At 43.3% G+C, this 26134-nt stretch overlaps 1 protein-coding gene across 1 annotated transcript in view; it reads right to left on the bottom strand.

Moving 5' to 3' along the window:
• The window catches only part of LOC121835619 (connectin-like), a 340517-nt gene that overhangs the window by 168083 nt on the left and 146300 nt on the right, over nt 1–26134 (bottom strand). Inside the window, exon 2 of the mRNA XM_042290052.1 lies at nt 8859–9850. Within this exon, the coding sequence (XP_042145986.1) occupies nt 8859–9850 (992 nt within the window). The remainder of the gene's footprint in view (nt 1–8858; nt 9851–26134) is intronic.

Here is a 26134-nt window from a genome sequence, read left to right as displayed (position 1 = left end):
CGTCGCAATATTGCAAACGACATTTAAAGCGTGAAATAGAAGCGTTCAATTTCGGTCTCTCTACTCCATCTTACAAATGTCGGCAGTGAAGACAAAGGTACAGGCGCGTGAGCCTAGCTCAGCAAAACGCTTTTGTTTGTACGAGAACTCGTGCATAGGAGGCACTTTCCAAAGCCTTACGCTCGTGCCCATGCCTTTGTCTGCACTGCCGATGTTTGTTCACTCTGGCCGGCTTGCTAGAACAGCGTCGTGAGACTGGCTGAAAGAAAACAGTGCAAATGTGGGGCGCGTGAGCGTCTTTAGAAGCGGAGTCCTGGTCGGCTCGTGCGCTGGCTTTGGCAGTGCTTTCTTTCCCCGTCTCAGCTGAGACGCTCTTTCTAGCAAGTCGGCCCTGGTTTGGAGCGCACGCTCGTTTATTCTACGCTTGAATATTGGCGTGACTAACACCTCACATGCGCAAAGTTTTCAGTCACCGAGAGTCAAACCTTATCACTCTAGCGACGCTAAAACGGCTTAAATTAGTCGTGTCACAAATCTAGAGCTCACGCCCACCACGAGGGGCTGTTTCGAGGCCTGTGGTTGGCCCCGAGATGCTCGCTTATTCCAACCAATGTATGGCCAAACTCTCTCAATAAACGGCTCTGGACATCTCATGGTGGCATGCTTTTTTTAGGGCGTTTAATCAATGTTTAATACGCACATATTGGTTCTCGTCTTTCTCCTTGAGTTTTGAGCGGTAACATGTCTTCCAAGTTCCAAAACCAAATAGCCCCAAGAATCTACTCTACTGAACTTTAGTTTGTGGGCTTGGTCTAATTTGTTTTGTTTTTCTTTGAATGAACGAAGCTGTATGACGATCAGCCCGCTTTTTGTTGAAGAGAAACTACCGATTCTAATTGCGCGATTAATTATATAACGGTTCATCTTGAACGCCAAGGTTACTATCGCATACCGGTATATCATTTCGTTCGGATCTTCCCACGTGTCGCTAGCAGAATCTGGCAGCGCATTAAAAAAAATATTTTTATATCTTTTTTTCAGGTCATGCTGCTGCGTCATAACCGCACTAAGTTGCGCAGCTATGGTTTCATTTCGTTTTTTTAAGCAACTTATTTCGGTTCCCAATTCCTTCACACTCCCCTCCTTCTGCCATCCAAGCGATCCGGGCTGTGAGAGCCGCAAGCTTCTCGTCTGCTACCTGCTGATTTCGCTTAATCTACCTCAAATATGAAAGGACCTTTACTTGTCCCTCCTATAGCTTTGGTTAGTGCCACTAAATAAGCTACGCTTCAGAGTAACGACACTTGGCCATATTGTGTCGTAAAATCATGGTTGCCATTTATCTGAAGCTTTATCTGAAATCACAGGAAACGCCTTTCCGCCCTCCACAAATGTTTAAATAGTTCGTGACAGAGCAAAGCAATATTGCGTGACCTTTCCACAACCGAATCTAATGCTGAGGAAGTCGCACTTTTGAATCATGACGATCGGCAGTTGCGTCTGCTCTGCATACGAGCCAAAATGGCGGCGCCCACAACAATGCCGGGGAACGGAGTGCCGATACTCTAAGCGCAGCTCATTTAGTGGCTCTAGCTTTGGTATAACACAGAGTGCTTCTAGAAACTCCCTTTGCTGCTCCGCAGTGAGAGGACCAGGGTTTCTTTCACATCACCAGATACCATTAATCATTTTTTCACCTCGGATAAGACAACCCGAGAGTTCAAAGAAAGCACTTCAGCGGCACGCAGAAAAACAAGCTCTGTAAGTGCAGCAAGTTGGGTCTCGGTGCCGTTTCACAAGACTGTGCGTAACGCACATTAGTATCATAAACGTAAGGTGCACTGAGCTGAAGAACGAGAATATGTCGAGTCTCCCGCCTCCATGACGGCGCCGAAACCCATCGGGTATTGGCAGAGCAGGCTCTTAAATAGTTCATGATCATATTGCCAAGCGCGTGCTGAGCGGGTGCGTACATGGCCGAATGGTTACCGGGCTTGGCTGTCGCGCGGAAGATCTGGGTTCGGTTCCAGGTAGCGGATTGTTCTTTTATTTATTCTCTCTGCTTGTCGTTCTCGCAAATTCGAGAAATTTCTTGTCTGATCGAGTTTCGAATGTTCTACGCGCCGAACGCTCTAGGCTGAATTTTCCAGATACCCACGCGGCTACAAAAGGTGCTCCCCGTGGCAAGCTGCAGTCAGTCTCGCCCCAGCGTTCGATCCTGTTGTTACGCCGTCATGGACGCCCGCGACGCGCTATAGTTATCTTCTGTTTCCTTTTCCTTTTTATTTTAGGCACAAGTTCGACCCATTAAACGTTTAGTTGGTTTCAGTTTTCGTCGCCTCATCAGTTGTCATTCGTGACAATATGACGTCCAACGTTGTTGCCAGACGTGATGATCGACGAAAGTCGTGTCCGGATGAAGCATCGTCAAATACAGTGAAGAATGATCAGGCAGACAGAACGGAATCGCCGGGAACTTATCGCTGATCTATGTTTCCTCGGCCCGAAACGTTCTAAACTGGGCACCGAATGGGACGATTAAAGGCAGCAGAAACTGAAAACGGAGAATACGTGAGTATCCCGCCTCCATGGCGGATGGGATTCTTTACCAAATGAAATTTTTACCCTATCGTCCCTTGGTGTTCCTGTAGATGTTATTCGTGCTCTTGTGTTAAATTTGCTTTGAATGATCATGCGTAACCACACTCTAAGAAAAAAGGGAGGAGAAAGGTAGCAAAAGCGACTGTTCCTCCTTGTTGCGGACAAGTTGCCCAGAGAAGGGAGGAACGGCAGTTCAGATGAAAGGAGGAGGGCGAGTTCCTCCTTGTTCAGTTGGCGCAGGGGTAGAACATCGCGCTACTGACCAAGTGGTCAACGGTTCGATCCCCAGAAAAGTGGTTCTTCTTTTTTTTTTTTTTGTAAAGTTTTTTTTTTTTTTTGTTTTTGTTTTTGTTTACCAAAACACACATAAACAAACCCAGACCGATGAAAGGAAAATTAAAGTCCTTATTATTCTCCGAGACGTTTTCCTCCTCCAGGCAGACCGGAGAGAGCTTTCGCCCTCCCGACCCATCTTCTTTCGGTTTCGTTTTTCGAGCACATCGCGCACGTTGTTTAATAAATTAATGTTGAGTTGATCCAGCTTCAGCGGCAGCGAAGGCCGCCTGTAATTCCGTCTTCTAGTCCAAACGTGCAGAACATTTCGGTTGCATTGACGTTTTTACCACTAATTTTATCAAACGAGCTAACGAAGCCGCTAGAAACAGCGAAGTTCCGGAGCAGTGCCAGCAGCGCTACATACACTGGGTAAGACGGCCGTCTCTAATTTGCGGGACACACGCGGAACTACAGCAGCGAAACCACGAGGAACTGTGTCGACGTTTTCGACGTTATGGAAATCGCGGGAACTGCGTCCAAGGAAGGCAGGTTTTCCTGCCGGCTGCCTGGGTGCCTTCCGTGCTGAGTTCGGTTCCGTTGTCCCGTGCCGAGTGCCAACCGGCGTTCAACGTGATTCTTCTGCGTGTCAGCAACATCGTGAACGTGGTTCTGTATTTCTTCGTGTCAGCGACATCGTGATGGCAGTGTTGTGGGTTGTGAACAGAAGACTGGAATTATCGCCGATGTGACCGTGTGTTCGCGTATCAGTGGTGTAACAACAAGATGAGATGACGTAAACTGTCGGGCATTGATACCGCTGGTCGGGCCGTTATCGGAGGGGCCGGGGTGTCGCAGGATGACATTCCGCTTTACATTAAAGAGTTTAAAACCACTTGAGGGATTAGGTGCAGTCGATCGACGTGTGGATAGTCATGTTGGAACGCTGGTCTGAACGGTAAGCTCCTATCGTACAGTGGCCAATGTGACTGTCGGTCCCCGAGAGCGATTGCGCTCTGGGGAAAAGACAACACTACGAAAGTATGACGGAAAGTACGTATATTTATAATGGAAGTTTAGCATAAAAAAAAGACAGGCAAAATCGAAAAAAAAAACAAAAAAACGCTATCCTTTATTTTACTGTTTAAATATATTACGGTTCCTGTAGAAACTGCCCTCTAAGTGGCGCGCTGGGATGAGCGCTAGAAGTTTTCGAGCTCGCAACGGCGCAGCTCCGTACACTTAACAGTTGTCGCAAGTCGCGGCTTTGACTGCATTCAAGTTGATCGAAAAGCGATTTCTGTGCCCGTGAAGCATCACTTCCAGCTGAGTGGATATCCGCTCTAAAGAGATTAATTCAAGACGGCAATTGCAGCTTTGCGCGAACAGCACAAATAGAAAAACGAACACTACAATATAAATACTGGCTACGAAGGGCCATGCGGGAAAACAAACTCATGGCTTGGAACCACATTGGAGCGGCTCGATTTATTGGCTTTCAAATAATTATGGCATGATCGAGCGTCTTCTTTTTAATAAGAGATTCATCCCCTGAGCCATTAAAAATAGCCTCAGATGTATGACATTGCTGGAAAAAAATGAACATGTTCGGAATATTTTTTTTTGCTTAGGGAGTCACCGAAAAATTCCGTACGTTCGAAACGACCACTATAAAAGACGGAAACGCAGGGCTCGGTAGTAGTGATCGGGGTAGTGTGCTGTTGTATTGATGTTTGTATGTGCGATGCCTGTGTATGCGTTCAATATATGTTGACCCGATGTTTGTAGTGTGCGCAACGTGTCTACATGTGTTAGAGATTCCGAAGAAAAGGAAACGCCAATGTGGCGTAAGGAAATAAAAATATTTTTTTTGTAAAACATGAATTGGGCGGTACCTAGCGCCACCTAGCCTAGCTACGTGCGATTACTCTGCTTGACCCTGCCATCTGGTGGCAAGCGATTTAACATCCTTTTACGCTACGCGGCTACGCCATAATTTCGTGTTACCGTGCTGAGATAAGCCAAGAGGTTGCTTCGAATTTGCTTTTTTTTTTGAGAGCGGCTTTTGGTTTTGCGGGCGAATGATTTTCACTCCTCCGTGATGTGCGGTTGACGCAACGGTTGACGAAGGAATTGTGGCTCGAGGAATAGCAAAGGTAGGACATAAAGTGCGCGAACTGAGTGCCGGTTGTCTCCGTTGAACATCGCAGTGCTGACGATGAGAAGCCTGAGACTGCATGCTTTCGAAACGTAAGTTTCTTTACCTGCAGGGGTAAAGAAACTTCGGAAATAAATACAGTTCGCGGAAAGCTCGGATAAGGTTTTTATCTCCTGCTCCTCTCGCTTCGTGCAATAGACTTAGTGTTCTCGTTAAGCCTTACCGAGCTCGATTTGCTCGATTCGTGGCCGCCATAATGAGATGCAGTCGACGGAGGAACTTTTCCTCCCCTGCTTAAGGGACGAAAGTTTCTCCCTTTCTGAAGGAACATATGTGTCAAGAGCGTTCCTCCCTTTAGGGAGGACTATACTGACCCTTTTTTCTAAGAGTGCACCACTGCTATGGCTTAGTGATGCAAGCCGCAATATACTTTATATAAATTAAGCAGAAAAATTGCGGTATAGTCGCACATGTGACGTTTTGGGACACGTGAGTCTTAATCTGTAAAAACTCCCACCTTAAAATTTTGTCTTTTCACAAGGACTGTTCTATTTGGTTTCTTCTGCGGATCATGCATCTCTTAGAATAATTACGGTATCGATTCAGTCTACGAGTTTCGATATTTTGGTTTAAAATCAATATTCCATAAATTTCTAAAAAGAACTGAGAGTAATCTTAAACTACTAAATTACAACAGGTATACAGAAAAACAGGCAAGAGAAGCATAAAAAAGTATTCCTCTTTATTAAATATTCACATAACTGCTCTCACACTGTTATCTCTCTCTTTCTCTCTTATTTTGTTCTGTCCCTGACAGCCAAGAAGAAAAAATAAGACACTTCATTGTATATATTATACATAAATTACCATATCGTTACTGTCTGAAAACACTATCCAGGTATAAAAGCAAATGTGAATCCATTTGTCTAACTGGGTTCGACAACGCCAACTGGACATTCCACGAGATAGGCTAGATTGAACGCTGTCGCCTGCCTTTTGCTGGTCCTTTCCACTCCTATTACCACTTCCTGTTACGCTATATGCTTTTTATTTGCGCCATTAACTCTCTACACCAGCTTACGGAACTCTTCTTGAACCATAGACTTCAATTTTACTAAAAGGATGAGTTCATCCGGAATCTGAAACTCGCTACCAGCCTATTCTGTGTACCGATTGGTGCATGTACTGGTTTAGATGTAGAGTGCCGCGATCGGCGGGGAATAATGTTTCAAGATCTGTTGCACAAAACCGGTCCACCTCTCTGACCGCGGCGCCCCTTTCATATTACGTAAATGCGGTCTGTTCATCTCACTAATGAAATGGCAAGCAGGAGTTTTTAGGAATAAAGCCTCGACGCCGACACGACTGACTTAGACTATGCTAGGACGTAATTCCCGGGAGCTACCACAGGCAAACTGTCTGTTCACCTAATGAATCTCTTTTGAAGCTGTTTTGAAACCATCTGGCAAACTATCTGGAAACTACTTGCGATCTATCTGGAAAGTGTCTTCAAACTGTCTGACAAACTGTGGCAAGCATTTGGCAAACTCTGTGGAAACTATATTCGGCGAACTATCTGGAAACTGTCTTAAAACTCACTGGTAAACTCTCTTTTAGCTGTGCGGCACACAGTCTCAAATATCTTACGAACTGTGTGAAACGTATATGGCAAAGTAGTATCTTGGAACAATCTTGAAACTAGCTGGATAACTAACTACCTTCGGACGGTCTTGAAATATCTATCAACTACCTTTAAACAGTCTTGAAATATTGATCAAACTATGTTTAAATTATTTTAAAAATTATTTCGAAACTATCAAGTTTTTGTTTATAAAACAAAACCGTTAGGTAAAAATCCTGAAAACGAAAAAGAAAACTCTCTGAACACTATTGGAAAAACAGTTGAAACTTTTCTTGAAACTAACTGGAAACTATGTGGAAACAGTAAGAAAATTACACATACTGAAAAAGTTTTTAGGGGAATTCAAAACCAATTTTACGTTCAATATCTTATATTTCGTATATTTTGACATATTTCTTCGAACCAAGTTTATTAGAATCTATATTCTGTTTCATGCTTAGTGTACAACGCTGTAAAAACTGCTGGAGCGAGCATGGCGTACGCGAGGAAGCAAATGATCTCGCAGATCATTTGCACGCGTTCTTGCGCAAACGAAACCATAGATAAAGCCACGCGCGCGCGCTAGTAGCTTTGACAGTGTTCTATACTAAGTATGAAACGAAGTATACATATTTTCCAAGGTACCGACACTCTTATAATCTTTATGTCGATAGACGTCTTGAATTATAGAGCTCATAAAATCTTGTAAGCGATTTTGGTTCACAAGCGTTTTTACTTAAAACGTGATTTCATTTTTTTGTTTTGATTAACATTGAAGTCTTCTTCGGTGCAAGGTTTTGACAGTATGGTGGATGTGCATGCGTTTATTAATCAAAATCATTGCGCTTCTGTAGTACTACAGCATGTAAAAAGCTTGGGAGCGGAAAGACGTGCACGGATATCAGAAACCTTATAATGGGAAAACAATAATAAAAAAGTCACTCAAATTCAAGAGATATACACGCGGCATTTTAATTCATTTTCAAACAATTTTTAGTTCTTTTCAGAACGGTATTTCACTCCTAGTTGCAACATGCTGAAGGAAAAATTAATATAGAAATATTATGATTGGGAACCGCAGAATGACTATAAGTCTTCGGGTAACTTGTAGAGGCTTGTCATATGATTGTGGCAACCTGAAATTCTATTCATCTTATTTTTTAAGGGCCCTCGTGTGAGGGCATTACATAGGGATAACCTAACAATAGCCTTCACGCGTTTGACGTTTGCTGCATCCGAGTCTTTCATGCTAGCCCTAATACAGCTTTCCCGCGTACCTCATTGATTTAAGAGACCATCTATGTAAAGAACAAAAGGTTTTGCTGGTTGGCTGTTGTATTGAGCTTTTCATCTTCAATTCGAAATTCCTAAAACCATTGTTCTACCGTCTGCTCAAATGCAGCACCTTCTCTTTGAATCCTATTAACATTTAAAGCTGGTTCAAAAGCAAGCGAGTTTGAATTTGTAAACAAGATGCATGCAAAAACTGGGAATGTTTTATGGGAACAAGTAAGAACCCAGATAAATAATAATTATCTTGCAAACTTTATTTTAAAAAGTTTTAATTTACTGAGTGCTTATTCTTCAATATTACCGAAACATATTAAATCAATTTGAGATAATGTATTTTTATTGAAGGTCTCTCTTGTTTTCGCTAGGATTGAATTCCGTCAAAACTTTACGAATGTTCTAATATTTAGATACCTGGGAGCTATCTGCGAATTATCTATAAACCTTGAAACCTGTCTGGACGCTGCCTATAAACCCTAAAGACTATTTTGAAAATATCTGAACCTCTCTAGCTAATCATCAGAGAATCTATGTGAGAACTAGGAAATCGATCCTCTGCATGGAAACTTGAGCAGTATAGTTATCGCAGATTCACAGCCGAAATAGTTAATAAAGTTCCAAACTGCTTTACCTTTTTGTTATATTCTAATATCCGAAGCAGTGTATCGAATTGATGCATCGCCAATCATTTCCTCGATTTACAAATTTAAGAACGTCATAAGGAAAATGGGAAATTTTTGTAGACCGCACGCAAAAACACTGCCTTGCTAGTGTAAGCACTTGCCGTCACTTTGATTACTGATTGAGCGTCCGCTTCCGGAGCTCGGAATCCACAGTGTGCGGTGTATGAAAATTCCCTGCTGAACTAAAGCCCGAACCGCCGCTCTCGCAAAAGACCATTCAAAAAGCACTAACCAGTGAGGCTCATGTCGAAGGACTCGGCGTCAATCTTCCTCAAGTCCTGGACAGTCCTCCAGGTAAGCGTGAGCAGCTGGTTCTGCGACAGGTCCACGGTAAGCAGGTTCGGCGCCCCTAAGAACATGTTCGCCGGTAAGATCCGCAGCCGGTTGTGAGAGAAGTAAAACTTCTTGAGGCGCGGCAACCCCTCGAAGGCCAGCGGGTCCACCTCCGAAACCTCGTTGTATTTGAGGTCCAATTCCATGAGCGCCGGCGTCCCGCCGAAGACCCGGGCGTCCAACCTCTGCAGCTTGTTCCGGAACATGTCCAGCCGCTCCAGATGGTCGAGACCCTTGAATGTGCCCTCCGTCAGATCTACGATCATGTTGTCGCTCAAGTCGAGTTCTTTTAGCGCACCCAGGTCAGCGAAGGCCGTGTCTTCGATGCTCTTTATCTGGTTCCGCTCTAGGAATAGGTGCGTCAGTGCCGACAGACGCGAGAGGGCATGAGCAGGGAGCTTGACGAGCTTGTTGTCGCCCATCTCCAGTTTTGTGAGGTGAGGCAAGTCGGCAATGGACTCCTTTTCCAAGTCGGTGATGTCGTTTGAATCGAGAGATAGCGTCTTTAGTTTAGGCAGGTTGTAGAAGGAGTGAGTCTTAAGCGAGCCAAGGCTGGCTTGAGTGAACTTGAGGCTCTCCAGGGCAGGCGCCGCGGAACGCAGTGCTTCTGTCGGAACGAAGTGGAGATGGTAGTCACTACGGAACGTGCTGAATGCAATCGAAACGATCGATGGCTGATTCTGGAAGGCTTTAAAGACAACGTGGTCTTCTGTGAGATTTCTCACAATAAAGCAGGTGATTTCGACGTCGTCCTTGCCGATGTGTTTATTCTCGCACTTGCAATACATCGGCTGGTCCCTGAGATCGCAGAGTTCGGGGACTAAATCTAAGTCATCGCCACGCGCTGGTTGTAGCGTTGAACACAAGAGAAGAAAAAGCAGACTGAAGAATCTGAAAAAAAAAATGGAACTGATTAGGATTTTAGTAGCATTTAAAACAATAGTGCACACAAGATGAAATCATGTACATAATTATTATCTTCGTGAATGCCAGGAAAGAATAGATAATCATAAACTGACCAGTATCTACCATCATAGAACACTTCTTTGAACCATGGATGAAGAAAGAATAAACAATTAAAACAGGGACAACACAACCACATCTTTGAACCATTCAGCTTGTTGTTGATGGTTCCCACGCATTATATAAACAAAAAAACGTACGGGCCCTTAGCTATTATTGTGTTTAGTAACTAATTTAAATCGTATGTCAGAGCGTTTCTCTACCATCTTTGTCAAATTAAACGCGATGAACTCAAGGAAGCACCTTCTGGAATTCTCGAAGTGGCTGCCGACGTTTTTTGAGATCTGGCGGGTTGCTTTTAAAGTTTTCACCAGCTTCTACTACACTAATCTTTTTTTTTCCTTTTTTTTAAGGTGTTTGGTGTTTTAAACACAACAAGCTGCGGGAGCTGCGCGGTGTGCGAAGACAAAAAAAAAATCATTTCTCGTCTAGGATGCGGTACAGGTCATAATGACTCATTCTCTCGCCATATTCCGAGTTTCATAATCCCTACTCCACTATAAGGTTTAGACTTCTTTCAGCCTTGTCATTTACCAGGATATATTTCCTTGTAGATCGAAGTGTTTGACTATCCAAGTTCTCCGTGGAAATGTGAAAGCACGGGCTTAGAGTCTATGTGCTTTATTGATAACCCCCTAAAGTCACTCACAGCTGAAAAGCACTCAGAGCGTTGCTTATTGTGTGATGATCCTCTCTCCGACATTTTTACCCAGTAACGCAGCACTCTTGCCTGTGGAGTGATAACAAGAGGATCGGGACTGTCACGCCCGGCGTTTTTTAGGCTGTCACCAACGCTACTAAGACACTCAGTTGGGAAGCTCACCCTTGAAATCCGGATCGCTCGCGTCCACCAAGACCGAACTAGATGCGATTACAGCTCCGTCCTTTAGCGGCAAGCAAAACCAGACAAGTTAAAGCTGCGGGAAAAATGGCGGCGTTGCAATCGCATCTAGTTCCCTTTTCGAGTACGGATCGGAGCCACTTTTTCAAAGCAGGCTCCTATGGCGGTTTCCCAACTGAGTTGTTCTAGTAACCTTGGCTGTCACGGACTATCGTTGTGGTTTGAACGTTCAGATGAAAGTGATCGCTTTGTTGGGGGTCTAGTACCTAAGTATATTTACAAAACGTCAAGAAAGGAATAAATGTCAAGCATAGGAAAAGATAAAATTGCTATTCCTAGGAAATAATAGAACCTCAACTAAGACTGCAAACCCTTTTTATACACTTGTTCGTTTGTGCATGTTTTTTTCTCTTCTATGCGTTGTAAAGGGTGAACTGCTCTGAGTGGGACAATATTTAGCTAAAAATGGATTCATTTGGTTTACAGATATTGCAGATATATTAGAGGAATTGCACGGGTAGAGTGTGAGCAAGAAACAAATAGTATCACGCACGCAGACAAAATAAATATTAGATCAACGAAAAAAAGGCAGGCAGTGTATACCACACGGACACAAGATTAGGTGTGACAACGTCTACGTGCCGAGCCCAGTGAAATGTAAGCCATGTATCGAACGTAACAGATGTATTTGTAGCTAACGGAAGTAATACAAATGTCAAATGGAAAACATTTATTCGTTACTTACAGAAACAATCGAACCAAACAGATATTTAAATATGAGTCAGACTTATGCTACTAAACGATACATAAGAAACCGAACGAAACAAATATCAAGCCAGAAAACAAGCGTATTCAACCGCAAGGCACACAGGCAATCGCAAACAAGTGCGGATCGAAACGCGAGTCTCCGCATCGCCGCGGCCGCACTGGACATGCGATGCGTGTCACTTGGTGGCGGCGTGGGTGATGTCATGCCAGCGCCTGACGTACTATGACCATCTTGCTTGGTGCATACCTCTTGAAGGAATGCAGATATCTTTATTATTTTTCCACCATCAAGTTCGGCTTGATGTGGTATATCCACGTTCGACATTTCAACTATATGTATATAATAGAAACGTAAACAGAGGCCTAGACGATAAATTGTAGGCTTAAGTTTCAACTTCCACGCGGAATCAGTAACACAGTATTGTAACAAGTTACACGTTAGGACCGATGGTGCACTGTGCAGCGTATGTCTATGCAACTTTGACATGATACCAAAAACAAATCAATCGAACGACACGTCTGTTAGCAACAGTGAGTCAGCCTGTACTGATCGCGCACTCTGACGACTCATCCAAAACGTCATTTCATACGAAAAAGCAAACCGCGCACAGTAAACGGGGACTTAAGGAAGTGCAAACAGGACAAGCGCTGACTCTCAACTGAAATTTAATCACATGAAAACAAAGCAAAGAAAACAGCAACTCCGCCCACGTCACATGATACATTCACCACGTGTCCAAAAAAACAATCTCTTTGCTACTCAAGCCCAGTGACGTTTGGCTCACGCAGTTCGCGCCTGCTTTGATAATTGCATGCGCCTCTAAAATTTATCTATTCGCTATGTTCCTTCCATTGCCAATGATACCAGTCTTACTGAAGATAGGTTCGCACTACATCCATGACAATGCAATGGCAAATGCCCCCTACAGCTCCCACCACTGATCGCAACGACAAGTCACGCTCCCGCAGTCTGTGATTAACACATCTGCCCTTCCGACCGACGTAGGCTTTCCCACACGTTAGTGGAATCGTGTAAACAAATCCCACCTTGCAAACAACATGTTGATTCTCATGCCTCACCGAGCAAGCGGGGCCTTTGTCCTTCTTATCGGCAACTCTCGCGCATAGTTCCGCCAACTTACACGGAGCGGAAAACACCAATAGCACATCGTACCTCAAGGCATTTCATTTCGCGCCTGCGCGAGATGAAACGGCGATTTGTTTTTATTAAGATTTTAGCAAGGCACAGAAATAAGAATGGCAGAGAAATTCATGAGGCTATTTTTATTGCCAGCTATGAAGCGGACATATGTGCCAGCGCCCCGTCGGCAGCTCGGGCGGTCGACGAGGTGGAATTTATTCAGACGTCCTGCAAGTTTCTGTAGGCATGACTGGGAGGGGGGGGGGGGGAGGTTTCAGGTTGTTTATTTTTGTTTCTATGTTTTCCAGTATCATGTTTACTTGCTGTATCGTTGCGCTGTTGTTTTTGTTCTTCATTTCAATAATGCTGAACCAACTAGCCCAACCTTGTTGGATTAAAAAAATATCAAACAATATCAACAGCAATCGATGGTAGACCGAAATTAGTGATAATAAACGAGCATTCAGGGCAATAAGTTCCAAATTTTATGATTTAAAAAAAATAAAACGGAGGTAAATATATTTACACGTAAATGAAACGTTGAAATATTAGCTCATATTGACTCCTTGCAGGTGATGTATAAAAAAAAACTTGAAAATCGTTTTTAATGCGAAGAAATATGTTAAAATAAATAATCAATTCACATTTTAGGCGTTCAATGCCACGACGTGCAGAAATGCTGGTCATAGCTTAATGTTAAACGTCGGGCTCAAAATTTCTTTGACACCGGCAATAAATGAACTGTAACGCTTTCTTTAAACCCCCCCCCCCCCCCCCCCCCAATTCAGTTTCTTTACATTTCACTGTTTCATTTCCAAAATGACTGAACCGTATTTGAGGGTTCGACGGACACGAGATTTGTAACTTAGAAGCATAGTAGCTTGTGAAGTTACACCATAATGTTTGCTGCAGATATCCAATATTCTCCAGTGCTAGCTGTGCTTTTTCTCAAAATATGCTTATACCAAAAATATGCCACGTCCAGAAAGAAGATCGAACTGCAACTGTTTAGTGGATATGCGAACAAGAAAGGAGATGAGTGCCTTAAATTATATAAATACGACATTCGGGGTAAATATGTTTATTTGTCAGGTGTTAAGGTTCATTCATACAGTTTCGTTTGACTGCGTTTGACAGCGTTAAGACTGCTTGCGTCGAGCTGCTGCTATGGCGACCCTAACGGCGAGCCAATGGGGAGGCGCTGTGCTGCCCGACGCAACACTGCACAACGCCGTCGACGCAGCCGTGTGAACGAGCCGCAAGAACGCTTCAAAATGTGTCATTTATCAGGTGTTACAAAAGTGATTAGAATATTACGATTCCGTCATAAGATGATCGTGTGATAGAGTACGCGGTTGTCTACGCATTTTTATGCACAATAAAAACAGAAGCTCTCAGAGAACTTAAACGAGAGGAACACCTGACGACAAACCATCAATAAAACATATGGGACAGTTATAACGCATACACTGTGAGTCATTTAAAGAAAACCAGATATTCAGTTAACCAGAGAAAGATTGCCTAGTAAGTGCTACGCTTATGCAAAAGTGTAGCCTGAGAAACTGTCTTAAGTGCCTCAGATAGATCTACAAAAAAAGCGGGGTTGGCCTGGTCAAGCCAGTAGATGTTGGCTTTTTGCCCGTACCCCCGTCGCCTGTAGGTATGTATGGACAAAATAAACTGACTTCGAATTTAAATAATTATGGCACTGATTCGATTATATTTGTGAAAATACACTCTTATCGCGAGCAAAATCGATTAATGAAGTTCGATTAGTCTCTAACCGCAATGTATTCTGGACCGGCGAGAAGAGCTCACGGAACGTTTAAAAAATGCGGTGTCACATTTTAAAGCAATGTTTAACGACTTTGTTGAAAGATTAAAATACAACCCAGGAGGAATAGTGGAAGTACGTGAAAGGTTCAAACAACAATGCATTCCGCCAATCAGCGACTCGGGTCGGTCGGTGGCCAATGATGTTAATTAAGCGAGGCTCTTTAATAGTGGTTTTGAATCTGTGTTTATGTCCCCAATAGTAGTTGCCCCGCATCCATTTCTTCACTTATATAGGACAGCATGCTAGATACTGAACTAAGCCACGAGTGTATATTTAATCTCATCAATAACTCGAATGAAAACAAAATAATTGTGTTGTGTAGTAACATAGCCGCGGACTAGAGGAGCACTCTAGTATTTCTTCCAGCTTTTTTTTTTTGCATTATTTTATAGTTTTGATTTTCGGAAAGCCACCTAGCGAATGGATAAAAAAGCACGTGAAGCACATTTTCAAAAACCGGCCAAAACGATAGGGATGACAAATATAGGCTTCCTTCGCTACTTAGCCTAAAGAGATTAGAACATAAAGATTAACACTGTGAAACGCCTACACAATAAGAAAAATCTGGCCGTACGAGAACTCTTAGGAGCTCTTCGGCTGGTTCAAATTTCGCACCCTAAAAAGTTCTTTTCAACACCCCCTAAAAAGTTTCTTCTCAAAAAAAAAAAACAAAAAAACCTATAAGGCGTTGTCTAAGCTGCTTTTTTAATGCGAAAGAGTTCATCCTTAGTTGCCTTTTGAGTGCGCCAGATGGCGATAGTGCTTGAGGCGGAACCATTTTTCACGAGCTGAAACAGATCTTGGGGCGTCACAAATCCTTTCAGAAGAGTGTTTTTTTTTTTTTTTTTCGAGTGTAGATATAAATAGTTTTTAACTCTACCATGGCTTAGGAAGTGGTTTTTGATGCGTCACAAAGCTATAGTGTCCTTAAGCTGTAACACGTTTTGCTGGGTGATTCGTTCTTCGGCATCCTTTCATATCTCCATGGCTGCAGCGATAATAAGCTGCACGGGGATCGCCCCGCCCCGCGTTTATTAAGCTGCCAAAGACTATAGTTGAATTCTACCACGATAGAGTCGTTAAAAGTTTCGAACAGTTTTTTTAACTGGCTTACTGATGATCGAACAAATAGAAAATCGGCAGCTTTTGTTAACGACAAAACGTAAAACTCACTGAGGCGAAACGTCCGCTGTCCCCAGATATCGGTGTTAGGGGTCGCTCATATTTTAAATACGTATAAATGACATTTCAACATAAATTACGTCCAGCATTCGTCTCTACGTGGTTGACTGCGCTTTATACCGTAGGGCATCATTAAGTCGGAAAAAGCATGTTATTGCGCAAAGGGACCGGTTGAAGTTCACCGGTGTCCCCTTTTTTTCTACCACTGTAAACATTTACTTCTCCCTGCCTGAATTTCCGGTGAATGGCACTATATCAAGTCGAACCAGGTCTGCTTGGTTTTCTAAGAGGTTGGTCGAATTTCAATAAAAATTAAAAATGAGATGAAGTATTGCGAATGCGACCACTCAATGTTTACGTCACAACGTCAACCATCTCCCTTCACATACACAACTCAGTGTACCGCTAAGGAAGGTAAACCTAGTAGAGTATCTGGGTGCTGAATATACACGAGATCTATCATGAATTGTGCATTTAGATTCCGCACATTAAAGCCCAATCGTACGTTAATTTATTTGAGACGAAGTCCTTCGAATGTAAAAAAATATTTGGTTTATTTTAACGTCAAACCAACCATAGGATACGCCAGTGTTTTGTGGAAACCCAAAGAAAGCTATCCTTAGTGGAAATATAAATTGAGAAAATGCAAAATGAGGTTGCCATATTTATGAAACAAATTACAATTAATGGAACGAGTCATTGCTAATAAAGAGCAACTAGGCTGGGAACCACTGTAGTTTAGAACACGTTTTCGCTTAAAATTTCTTCAAGCTACGTACGATGCCTGGTCGAACCGAGTCAGATCAATTGAAATCGAGTTAGATTTACGAGATGCTTTGGTATCTCGTAGATTAAAGTTATGTTAATTCATCTAATCTACGAGATGTTCTCTTTTCTCGTAGACTAGATAAATAAAACAACATAGAGAAACCGCCAACCCTACCCACAGTGGCGGATCCAAGGGGGGGGGGGGGGGGGGGGGGCGGTGGGGCTCTGGTGTTCGAGCGTAAATAACTAGGATGTAAAAGTCCGTGGAAGCAGCTACAATTGACAGCTTCTTTCAGAATTGCCTGCCGACCGTTTAGCTGGCTCCCCTCCAAATAGTGATATTCAGGTTTAGAGAAAAAGCGTCCTTAGGGTATGCTTTTTAAACTTTTGTGTCGTTGAAGTTTTTTTTGTTTGTTTTTTAGCTATTTGTTTAGTGATGTTACACGACGAGAGTGCGTCGAAGCAAAAAACAATGAAAAGGACGTTTCTGTTGAAAGTGTGCTTCTGATTTCGTTTTATACAGACGCGCCGCCCAGCAGTCCCAGTTTTTGACTCCGATGACCTTTAACGGGGCCCAAGGCTGTCGGCGATCACCATTTTTGCGCTGAACGAACTGGCAGCTATAAACACGAGCGTAATTTGAAGACCGTAAAGCGCAGTCTTTCAGAATGTAAAACAACGACGACAGATATAGAATCCTATGTTCGCCAATTTCGCTTGTACTGTACAGAATCGCCGTTATAATTACGGAAGTATCGGCATGTACGCAGCCCAGACGTGTGCATATCTTCAATACGCTACACAAGATACTGTATTTCAAATACTTTCGGTAGTATTTTTGGTATCCTGCAGATACGTTTAGTCTAGAGTATTCACTACTCTTTCTTGATTACATTTCTCAGTATCTTCTACTCAGTACCTTAAATACATTCTGCAACCTTGGGAAAACAATTTGCCTTTAACAATCTACGTAACTAGGGATCTTCACACTCCAGGGAAAAGCTGGACCGATTGCAAACTTGGAGCCAAACGACCGAACACAGGACAAGAAACGAGTCACTAGCGAAGCGCAGTCTCCACATGCCAACAGAACCACAAGGATAGACCCCAAGTACGCCCGCCTCTATGTATCCTCATGTCCTCTTGTCCACTTTTTTTTTCAATCTGTGTTTGAAAGGTACGTCATGCTTGGAGCCAGAGAAGTGTTGGTGACATCATTCGGATTTTATACTCAGACCCCATCTTTTCTATGGAGCTGGGGTGGTTCCGTCAGAGGAGTCTTGTTACGGCAACACACAGTACGATCGCAATGAACCGTTTTCGAAATACCCCAATCCAGAAGGTTCCAGTGTGAAAATGCGCGAAAACGTTTTTATGCGAGCACAGGCACCCCTTCGGCCAAAAAATGAGGGCTTTATTGGACTCCTTGTGCTCCTGATGTAGCCTTTCAACTTGGTTCGAAGGTCGTTCAAAAGCGTTTCTCTCATCTCATTGCAAATGTGCGCATTGTTTGGTCCTCAAAAGTTCCGAAACCGGTTTTCCGCCAGGAGAGATAATTTATAAACTAGTGGATTCTGATTCTGGAATCTTGACCATGTTAAAATGGTGCAGAAGGGGGCAAGGGATGGGGTTTTCGATGCTGTTTTGTGGACCCTCACCTGTGTTTGTTGTGTTTTCCTCCGAACCTTCCTAATATATATATATATATATATATATATAACGGGCATGGTGGCGGGAGGCCGAAGGCGTGGGTATAAAACTGAGAAGAAAAAAACCCTTAGTGAAAACAGCAACAACGGACGATTTAATCTTCGACGTTTCGGCCGGAGTCCGGCCTTCGTCAGGAAGACTGACGAAGGCCGGACTCCGGCCGAAACGTCGAAGATTAAATCGTCCGTTGTTGCTGTTTTCACTAAGGGTTTTTTTCTTCTCAGTTTTATATATATATATATATATATATATATATATATATATATATATAACAATTTGAAGGTACAGGTGATCCTTCTCGCTTTTGACTGGGGGGACAAAGTACTAGCGCTTGGTTGTTAATCAGCGATAGAGGCTCCTGTCCTTGAGCCGATGTTTCTCCTGAGCGTATACGTGTGTCATTCACTCGCGTACTCATCCTGATCAACTTCTAGTTCGGCTGTTCTTTATATGCAATGCCTGACTACATGTTATGTCCCCCGAATCGCGGCGGGGCATATTATGAACTTATTGCGCAATCCGTCATGAGCCGAGCATGCCGTCAAACTAGAGCACGGCAGGTACCATGTCTACAATACATGAGTGCCGTTTGTTCCTAAAATATTTCGGCACGCATTATGTTGCATATCCCAAAATATTTCAGAGTAAACGTCAATTCCAGCAGCCAAGGTGCTTCTTGAAGGTCCTAAAGTTCACAGCAAAACGTGATTCTCAGAAAATAATCACAAATAAAGCACACCTTTCTGACTTCATTTTTATAATACCAGCTTGCAAAACTTGCCAAGTATCTTCGAATCTAATTCCCTTACTTTTTTAAAGTAATTGTACAGTACTTAAGATGGTTCTTACCAAACGTAACTTGAATACTACTCTAAATGCACTTGCAAATGGGTATTTAGTATCGTACTTTAAATACTTTTGTTGAGTGTTAGGCAGAACACTGACGCAGCCTTGCAAAGCGATCAAACATCAGTTATTGTTTCTCCTTTAATCAGCATAGCCATTGACATTGACAGTTTGTATCGTTCTTGAATGGTCATGCCGCCTAGGGGCAAAATGGTGGTGTGGGCATGTTTATACAGCCTGAACAGTCTGGCTCAACGGGCCCCTTGTCTCTTACCTGTAGATAAGAAATCGAGCCAGTGCTGTCCAACCGCTAGCCTGGGGTCTTTAACGTGCATCACGCAGTAGTGATACACGAACGCAAGCCGGAACGATGCTCATCCAGATCGAAACACGTCCACGGCAATTCATTAGTCCGTCACCCTTGATCGCCGTTTTCATTTGATGAACTGATTAAACAAAGCCCAGTGGTTGCTGATCCGAGAGCTTTGCGGTGCAGCGCACAATCACACACCTTTGAAAGTCTGGTTCCTCGTCAGCCGTGTAAAACGTTAAGAAGATGAAAGGTCAAAAGTTAATGATTCTATATAGCACTGTGGCGGACCCAGAACACGAATCATTGGTTTTATTTACTCAGTCCAGAAAGTGAGTACAGACAGGTATCATGCTCCAGTTGCCATGCCGCCTCATTGGCAAAACGCGTTGACGCTTTTTTGCCACCTAGGCCGATGCCCATTGTGACACAATTCGGTTTATTTATTTATTTATTTACAATTTCCCTCAAGGCCCCAAGGGGCATTATAGAGGGGAGTGGTTGGTTAGTACAGTTCTTCATTTCGCATTATCGGTGATGGTGACGATGTCATCGGGAAGGCCATTCCAGTCCACAATAGCTTCTGGTATGAGCGAATGTTGATGGGCTGCTGAAGTGGTCTTGGGACGGGCGATCTTGCATGAATGATCCACTCTTGCAGAAATATAGCTGGGCGGGCTGAGTTGAGACTTTGGTAATGGTTCAGAATAGTAAATTTTATGAAGAAGGCAAAGACGGGAAATTCTGCGACGAACGGAAAGGTCAGGAAGAGTTAATTGAAATTTCATTGCAGTGACACTAGAAAAGCGAGAGTAATCAGAAAGAATAAATCGAGCAGCACGATTTTGAACAGATTCGATTGCGTTGGTTAGAAAAGCCTGATAGGGGTGTCAGATATCTGAAGCATACTCTAGTTTAGGGCGAACAAGCGTGACGTAAAGGAGACATTTGAGGTTAGAAGGAGCAGACTTGAAATTGCGACGGATATAGCCAAGTGAACGGTTTGCAGAGGATATTGTTATGTCTACATGAACATTCCAGGACATATTATTGGTTAGATGGACGCTAAGATACTTGTACTGTGCAGCAGTCTGAAGGGTAACGCCTTTGAGTGTTAAAGAGTTTAAGGGCTGGGAGAAGGAACGTGTGAAGCAGAGGTGCATGCATTTGTTAATATTGGGAGACATTTGCCATGTGCGGCACCATGCAGCAATTTTGTTAATGTCGTTCTGGAGTGCAATATGCTCGTCTGGGTCTTTTATTAGTCTATAAACAACACAGTCATCAGCGAAAAGACGAACAGAGGACGAGAGGTGAAGAGGGAGATCATTAATGTGGATTAAAAAGAGTAAGGGCCCAAGCACAGTTCCCTGTGAAACACCGGAAGAAACGGGAGAGAAAGAGGCGGACGTGCTGTTAGCGAAAACGAATTGAGAGCGATGAGTAAGGAATGATTCAATCCATTGAAGAACAGGAGGGTCCAGTTTTAGCGAACTAAGTTTAAAGAGAAGGCGATTGTGTGGAACTTTGTCAAAAGCTTTGGCGAAATCAAGAAAAACAGCGTTAGTTTGATAACCAGTGTCAAGGTTTTTAAACAGGTCGTTAGTGAGAAAATGTAGCTGGGTCTCACAAGACAGGTGTTTCCGGAAGCCATGCTGTGCGTTGGTGAAGTTGCAGGAATCCAGGAAGTTAATCAGGTGCTTGTAGATGACGTGCTCGAGGATCTTGCAGGAGATGCATGTGAGTGATATTGGCCTATAATTTAGTGGAGATGTTTTACTGCCGGACTTGTGGACCGGAATGACCTTACCAATTTTCCAGTCGGAAGGTAACACACCTGTATCCAGGGACTGCTGAAATATCTTTGTGAGGTAAAGGCCGGATGCAAATTTAGTGTTACTTAGAACCTTCGCATTATTACCGTCTATGCCACATGATGAAGACATTCGATGGATTCTATCATGCTGATTACACCTTGAAAGTCTATAATAATAGGATCCATTAGAAAATAATTTTTGTAACAGGAGGAATTCCAGTAATGGGGGTAGAAACGGTGAAAGCATCAGAAAATACCCTGTTTAGAATATTTGCACATTCACTATTCAATATGTTATCACCACAGCTATTCACTAGATTGATTTCTGAGTGTGGTTTTTCATTAACAAAGCTCCAAAATTTTTTATGGTTGTTTAGTAACACATTAGGTAGAGTGTGCTGAAAGAATGTGCGCTTACACTCCCTCAACATACTTTTATGTTCAGAAGAGCAAGTGGCATGCTTAGACCAAGCTTCTTATGTATTTGCTTTTTTAGCGTTGCTGAAAAATCATTTCTTTTTGTTAGATACACGACGAAGGGAATTATTGTACCATGGTTTAGACGCGGCAGTTCGAATTGTTGCGCACAGTATATATTTTTCAATAAGTTCAAACGATTTGGTCTTAAAAGCTTGCATTTTCATCAGCGTTATGTCAGTCGAAGGTTTCATTAAAGGAAACAAAATAGTCGGAGAGCTCGGAGTTCATCATGTCATAGGTTCCCTTGTGGTACAAACGTATTTTTTTTTAAATGCACGTCGACTTTGATGCTTTGATATCAAGAAAACAATGAAGAGCTTTGTGGTCGCTAATGCTATCTAGTGGAGATAAATCCTTAACTAGAAAAGGATCAGTGACAAGTGCCAAATCCAGAATATTTGAACTATTTTCAGTGATCCTTGTAGGGAAGGAAACCAACTGGGTGAGGTTAAAAGAAAAACACAAGTCTATAAAATCGCGGTCCACACTTGATCCCCCGAAACAACTTGTAGTCTGAGCATTCCAGTCTATACCAGGAAAATTAAAATCGCCAAAAGGAAAAATAGGTTTGTTGGTGTGACTCAGCGACAACATAGACAGATCATCACGAAGCAAGTTACTAAATTTGGGGGAAGCGTCGGGAGGGCGGTAACATGCACCAATCAAAAAGGACCCAAAAAAACAACTTAAAGAAACCCAAACAATCTCGAGAGCACTGTGAAACAAAACCTTCTGACTTGTGATTCTTCTGTCTACAGCGATAAGGACCCTGCCACCTCGACGGTTCGCTCTGTCATGTCGATAAATATTGAAATGGGGATGGTGTGGCATTATTTCACTATCATCAACGTCAGAGTGAAGCCACGTTTCTGATAGCAAAACAACGTTAGCATCACATGAGGTGAAAACAGACGACAGATCATCACGCTTGGGTATTACGCTACGTGCATTAGCATACAAAACACTGATTAAACTTTCGGAACCCGCGATATCATTCTTCTCACTGGGTGAACACATTAGCGGGAGACCAGTGATTGGTGTTTAGAGTGCATCGCGGAGAAGTATGCATGCAGGAACATTTGGGAGTTCTTCCACAAATTACTTTTTATTTACTTTCAGGGCAATTAGGCGTTAAAGAGGGGAGCGGGTGCTAAAAATATTTTGTTTCAACAAAGAAATATATACAAGGAGCGGTTACTACGACAGATGGCTAGAAACTACAGGGTTAAATTGAAAAGTATCGGTGGGAGAGGCCACGATGATGGGAGGGTGGTTCTTGTCCATGCTTGTTTTGGAGACAAACGAGTCAAAGTACAACTTATATCTAGATTTTCGTACACCTACTTTCAATTGGTGGTCTGTACAGGATAACGCATATGTAGGGGCTCTAAAGAGCACCTCGTTTAGACTATCTTTGGTGTCATATATTTTATGAAAAATGCATAAACTAGGGAGGTTTACCGAGATAAAACTTAATGGCTAAACTCAACGTGCGTAAGCGATGCACGAAGACATCAACTTCGCAGAAGCGAGGGCGCTTCACCCTGAGTAGTCTTTGGTCTCGTGGAGCCATTTTATTCCTTCCCAAAAATAAGGGGAAAACTGGGGAATGGAGGGGAGGTGGGTTCCGGACACTCCCTCACCGGGGAATACAAAGAAGGTCATCAGCGTAACGAGGTGCCGTAGCCAGTGGCAGTGCTAATTGGCAAAGCCGGGACTTCGCGTTCTGCGTTCAATGGCCGTTGTCGCAACGAGAGCCAGCTCGCTCCGACGCCCCAGCCGACGAACCCGGGTCCAATTAGAAGGCGAACTGCGGCAGTGCGCTGTGCTGAAAGGACAATCTATTTCTGTTTTGTTTTTTTCTTTGGAAAGCTTAACCCTTTTGACTTTCAAAGAGGGCTCCATAAAAAAAAAAAAAAAAAAGACGTTCTTCCAGAAAAGTTTCTTTCCTTTGGGTTGCCACTGGCTCACTCCCGAGTGACGAAAGTGACTCCGAATGAAAAGATAACTTCGGTTTCAATGGCGCGCTATTGTTTGAAGTGTGCACTGCATCTGAATAGTTCTCGAAAGACTTGCAGGCAGTGGCGCGTCAGAATGTTTTGGATATTGGAAAAAAAAAGGGGGGGGGGGGGGAGGATTTTTTTTACCGAATTGTTTGCTAGAAATGTGCGACCTACAAAATTTTCCTCATTACCCACTAATAAAATCTACCTGTTGTTTTCGTCTAACTCCAGTTTGATACACTATCTGTCCCATCTATTTACTCTTTGGCTTATTCTCTTTCTCTAAACTCACAAAGCCTGGCAGTTCGACGACGGAGCCATAGAGATCCCGGTCGCAGACTTGGAGTGCGAGGCTCTGGTAGCACAGACCATCAGAGAGCCATTTCCCGGAGAACCTGGACGTCAGCGCACAGCTTTTACAGCGGCGAGGACCCGAAGCACACTTGTTCACTCGAGAGAAGTGTGTTTCCGCGTCTCGCCGCAGCGGGGCGCCAGTCACGTAGCACTCCTCTCATCAGTTGCCCGCCTCTCCACCTTTTCCGTTTCGGCGGCCGCTTTTCGTGGCGATCTGCCAGGCTTTGGCAGTGTATAGGAGGCTATGCTTCGAACGACGCGCGAAGACGCAGGCGCGGGCGAACAGCGTAAAAAGACGTCCTTGCGGTTGGGCTTTTATATTCTAGTTTGTGTTATGATAAAGCCAAAGGAAGCGCATAGAGTTTTTGTCATCAATTCAGTATTTTCAATTAGTCGAGATGCCGATAATAATGACACCGCACGTAGAAAGAGAAAGAAATGAAGAAAGAAAGAAATCGCCTTTTTTTGTTTGAAGATAAATCGAGGCTTCCTGTTTTCTGACCAAACAATTCACTGTATAGGAACGCAGGGCACCACGAGTATTGCCGGGAGTAGAGAAGAAGAGTTCATAACGTGGTCGACGAACGAAGATAAGGTAAACCAGCTTCTAAATCTCGGTTGTGATCTTTATACTTTGTTCTATGTTAGGTTTTTTAGAATATACGAATCAAATCCTGCTACATGTGGGCTAACTAAAGCAAGGGTGCAGGCGAGCTGGTTCAATACTGACGTGGTAACCCTGGAGCCGGGGAAAATAAGGGACGCAGAAAGGGCAAGCACTAGGAAGGCTGTGTAGGAGTGAAACCTTCCTTTCCTCTCTAACGCTCCTAGTGCTTTCCCTTTTTCCTTCGCCTGGCGTTGCCTTCGCCTGCACTGCACACAACTAGTGACACGGAGTATAGGTGGGCGCAGAGGTCGTCGCGATCATATGGACTACGTTATTTTTTGTTAATTTGCTGGCACAAGTCTGTCTAATTAAGTTGCTTTTTTTTCTTGGTTACCTACACCATGTGTAATTTGTTTTTCTTTAGAAACTCTAAACAATTTAGATTTAGAACCATTAAAGAAAAATGCAGTGTATAGACAATGCCTGAGGCCTGTTTTTTCTTTGTATGGCGGCGCTGAAACATTTATCACACAAAACATGGCGACAGACATGTTCGAAGCACACAAGTGTATGCAACAAACGTGCTTCGAGAATATTTTTTGCGCCTCCGAAAGTACTTCTGTCATCGCGTCTTTCGTATATGATTTGCGTGCAGTAGGAGAGCAGCGACTTTTTCGCTTTTCGCCATCGGTCAGCTTGTCCTGTGCAGCAGAGAAAAGCGAACAGGTTGTGACGTTGAAATGCACCCGTCGCGACAAACCCTCGCGGAGTAGTTGGCTCGAAATCCGCGAGATGAAAACTATGTCGCCGGTGGAGAGTGCGAATAAGACGGCACATTTCAGGACAGACGGCAGAGAAACACAAAACTTACATACGGCGAGGAAGGAAGCCTCCCGAGATTCCCAAGCACACATGAAATACCTCGTGAAGGCACAAAAAAAAAGTCCCACAGAATTCTCCAAAGCGCTTGGGTTTCGTCAAACAAGAACTTCTTTTCTTATATAGTATATATTTTTTGTTCAACGTCGTCGCACATTTTTTTTCAGGCTTTGAGCACTGAGTTTTGCAAGCTTTGCTTGCGCTTTTCCTACTCTTCGTTCCTCAGTCTCGGGTTTTCAGAATGTTGAAGGTTCCGTCACCCCTGAGCCCCCTTGAGACTAGTGTCGGCTTGTGGCTTAGATGGCGCTCCGCGCGTTATGTTTCGAGGCAAATGGAGCTCTAGAAAGCGCGCAGATGGCACATCCTCCGTCAAGCGTTTTCTTTTGTATTTCGTTGCTCTGTAGTTCGCTTGTTCAATGCTAGCTTAAAAGTGTGAGATCAGAAAGGCCTGGACTTTGACAGTTTTCTAAATGTAGTGTCACGTCCTGAACAATGTAATTTCCTAGATGAGGTATGGCGCTAATTGAGGAGCTTTTTATCTATCTGTACGACGATACAAGAAGCAAAAGAAAAAAAAAGTTTTGTAAGTTGTGACTGACGTTACTAGATG

This window comes from Ixodes scapularis, unplaced genomic scaffold (genome assembly GCF_016920785.2).
Source record: "Ixodes scapularis isolate PalLabHiFi unplaced genomic scaffold, ASM1692078v2 PGA_scaffold15__6_contigs__length_5221840, whole genome shotgun sequence".
NCBI lineage: Eukaryota > Metazoa > Arthropoda > Arachnida > Ixodida > Ixodidae > Ixodes > Ixodes scapularis.
The sequence above is the reverse complement of the archived record's forward strand: the minus strand, read 5'-3'. Positions and strand labels throughout refer to the sequence as shown.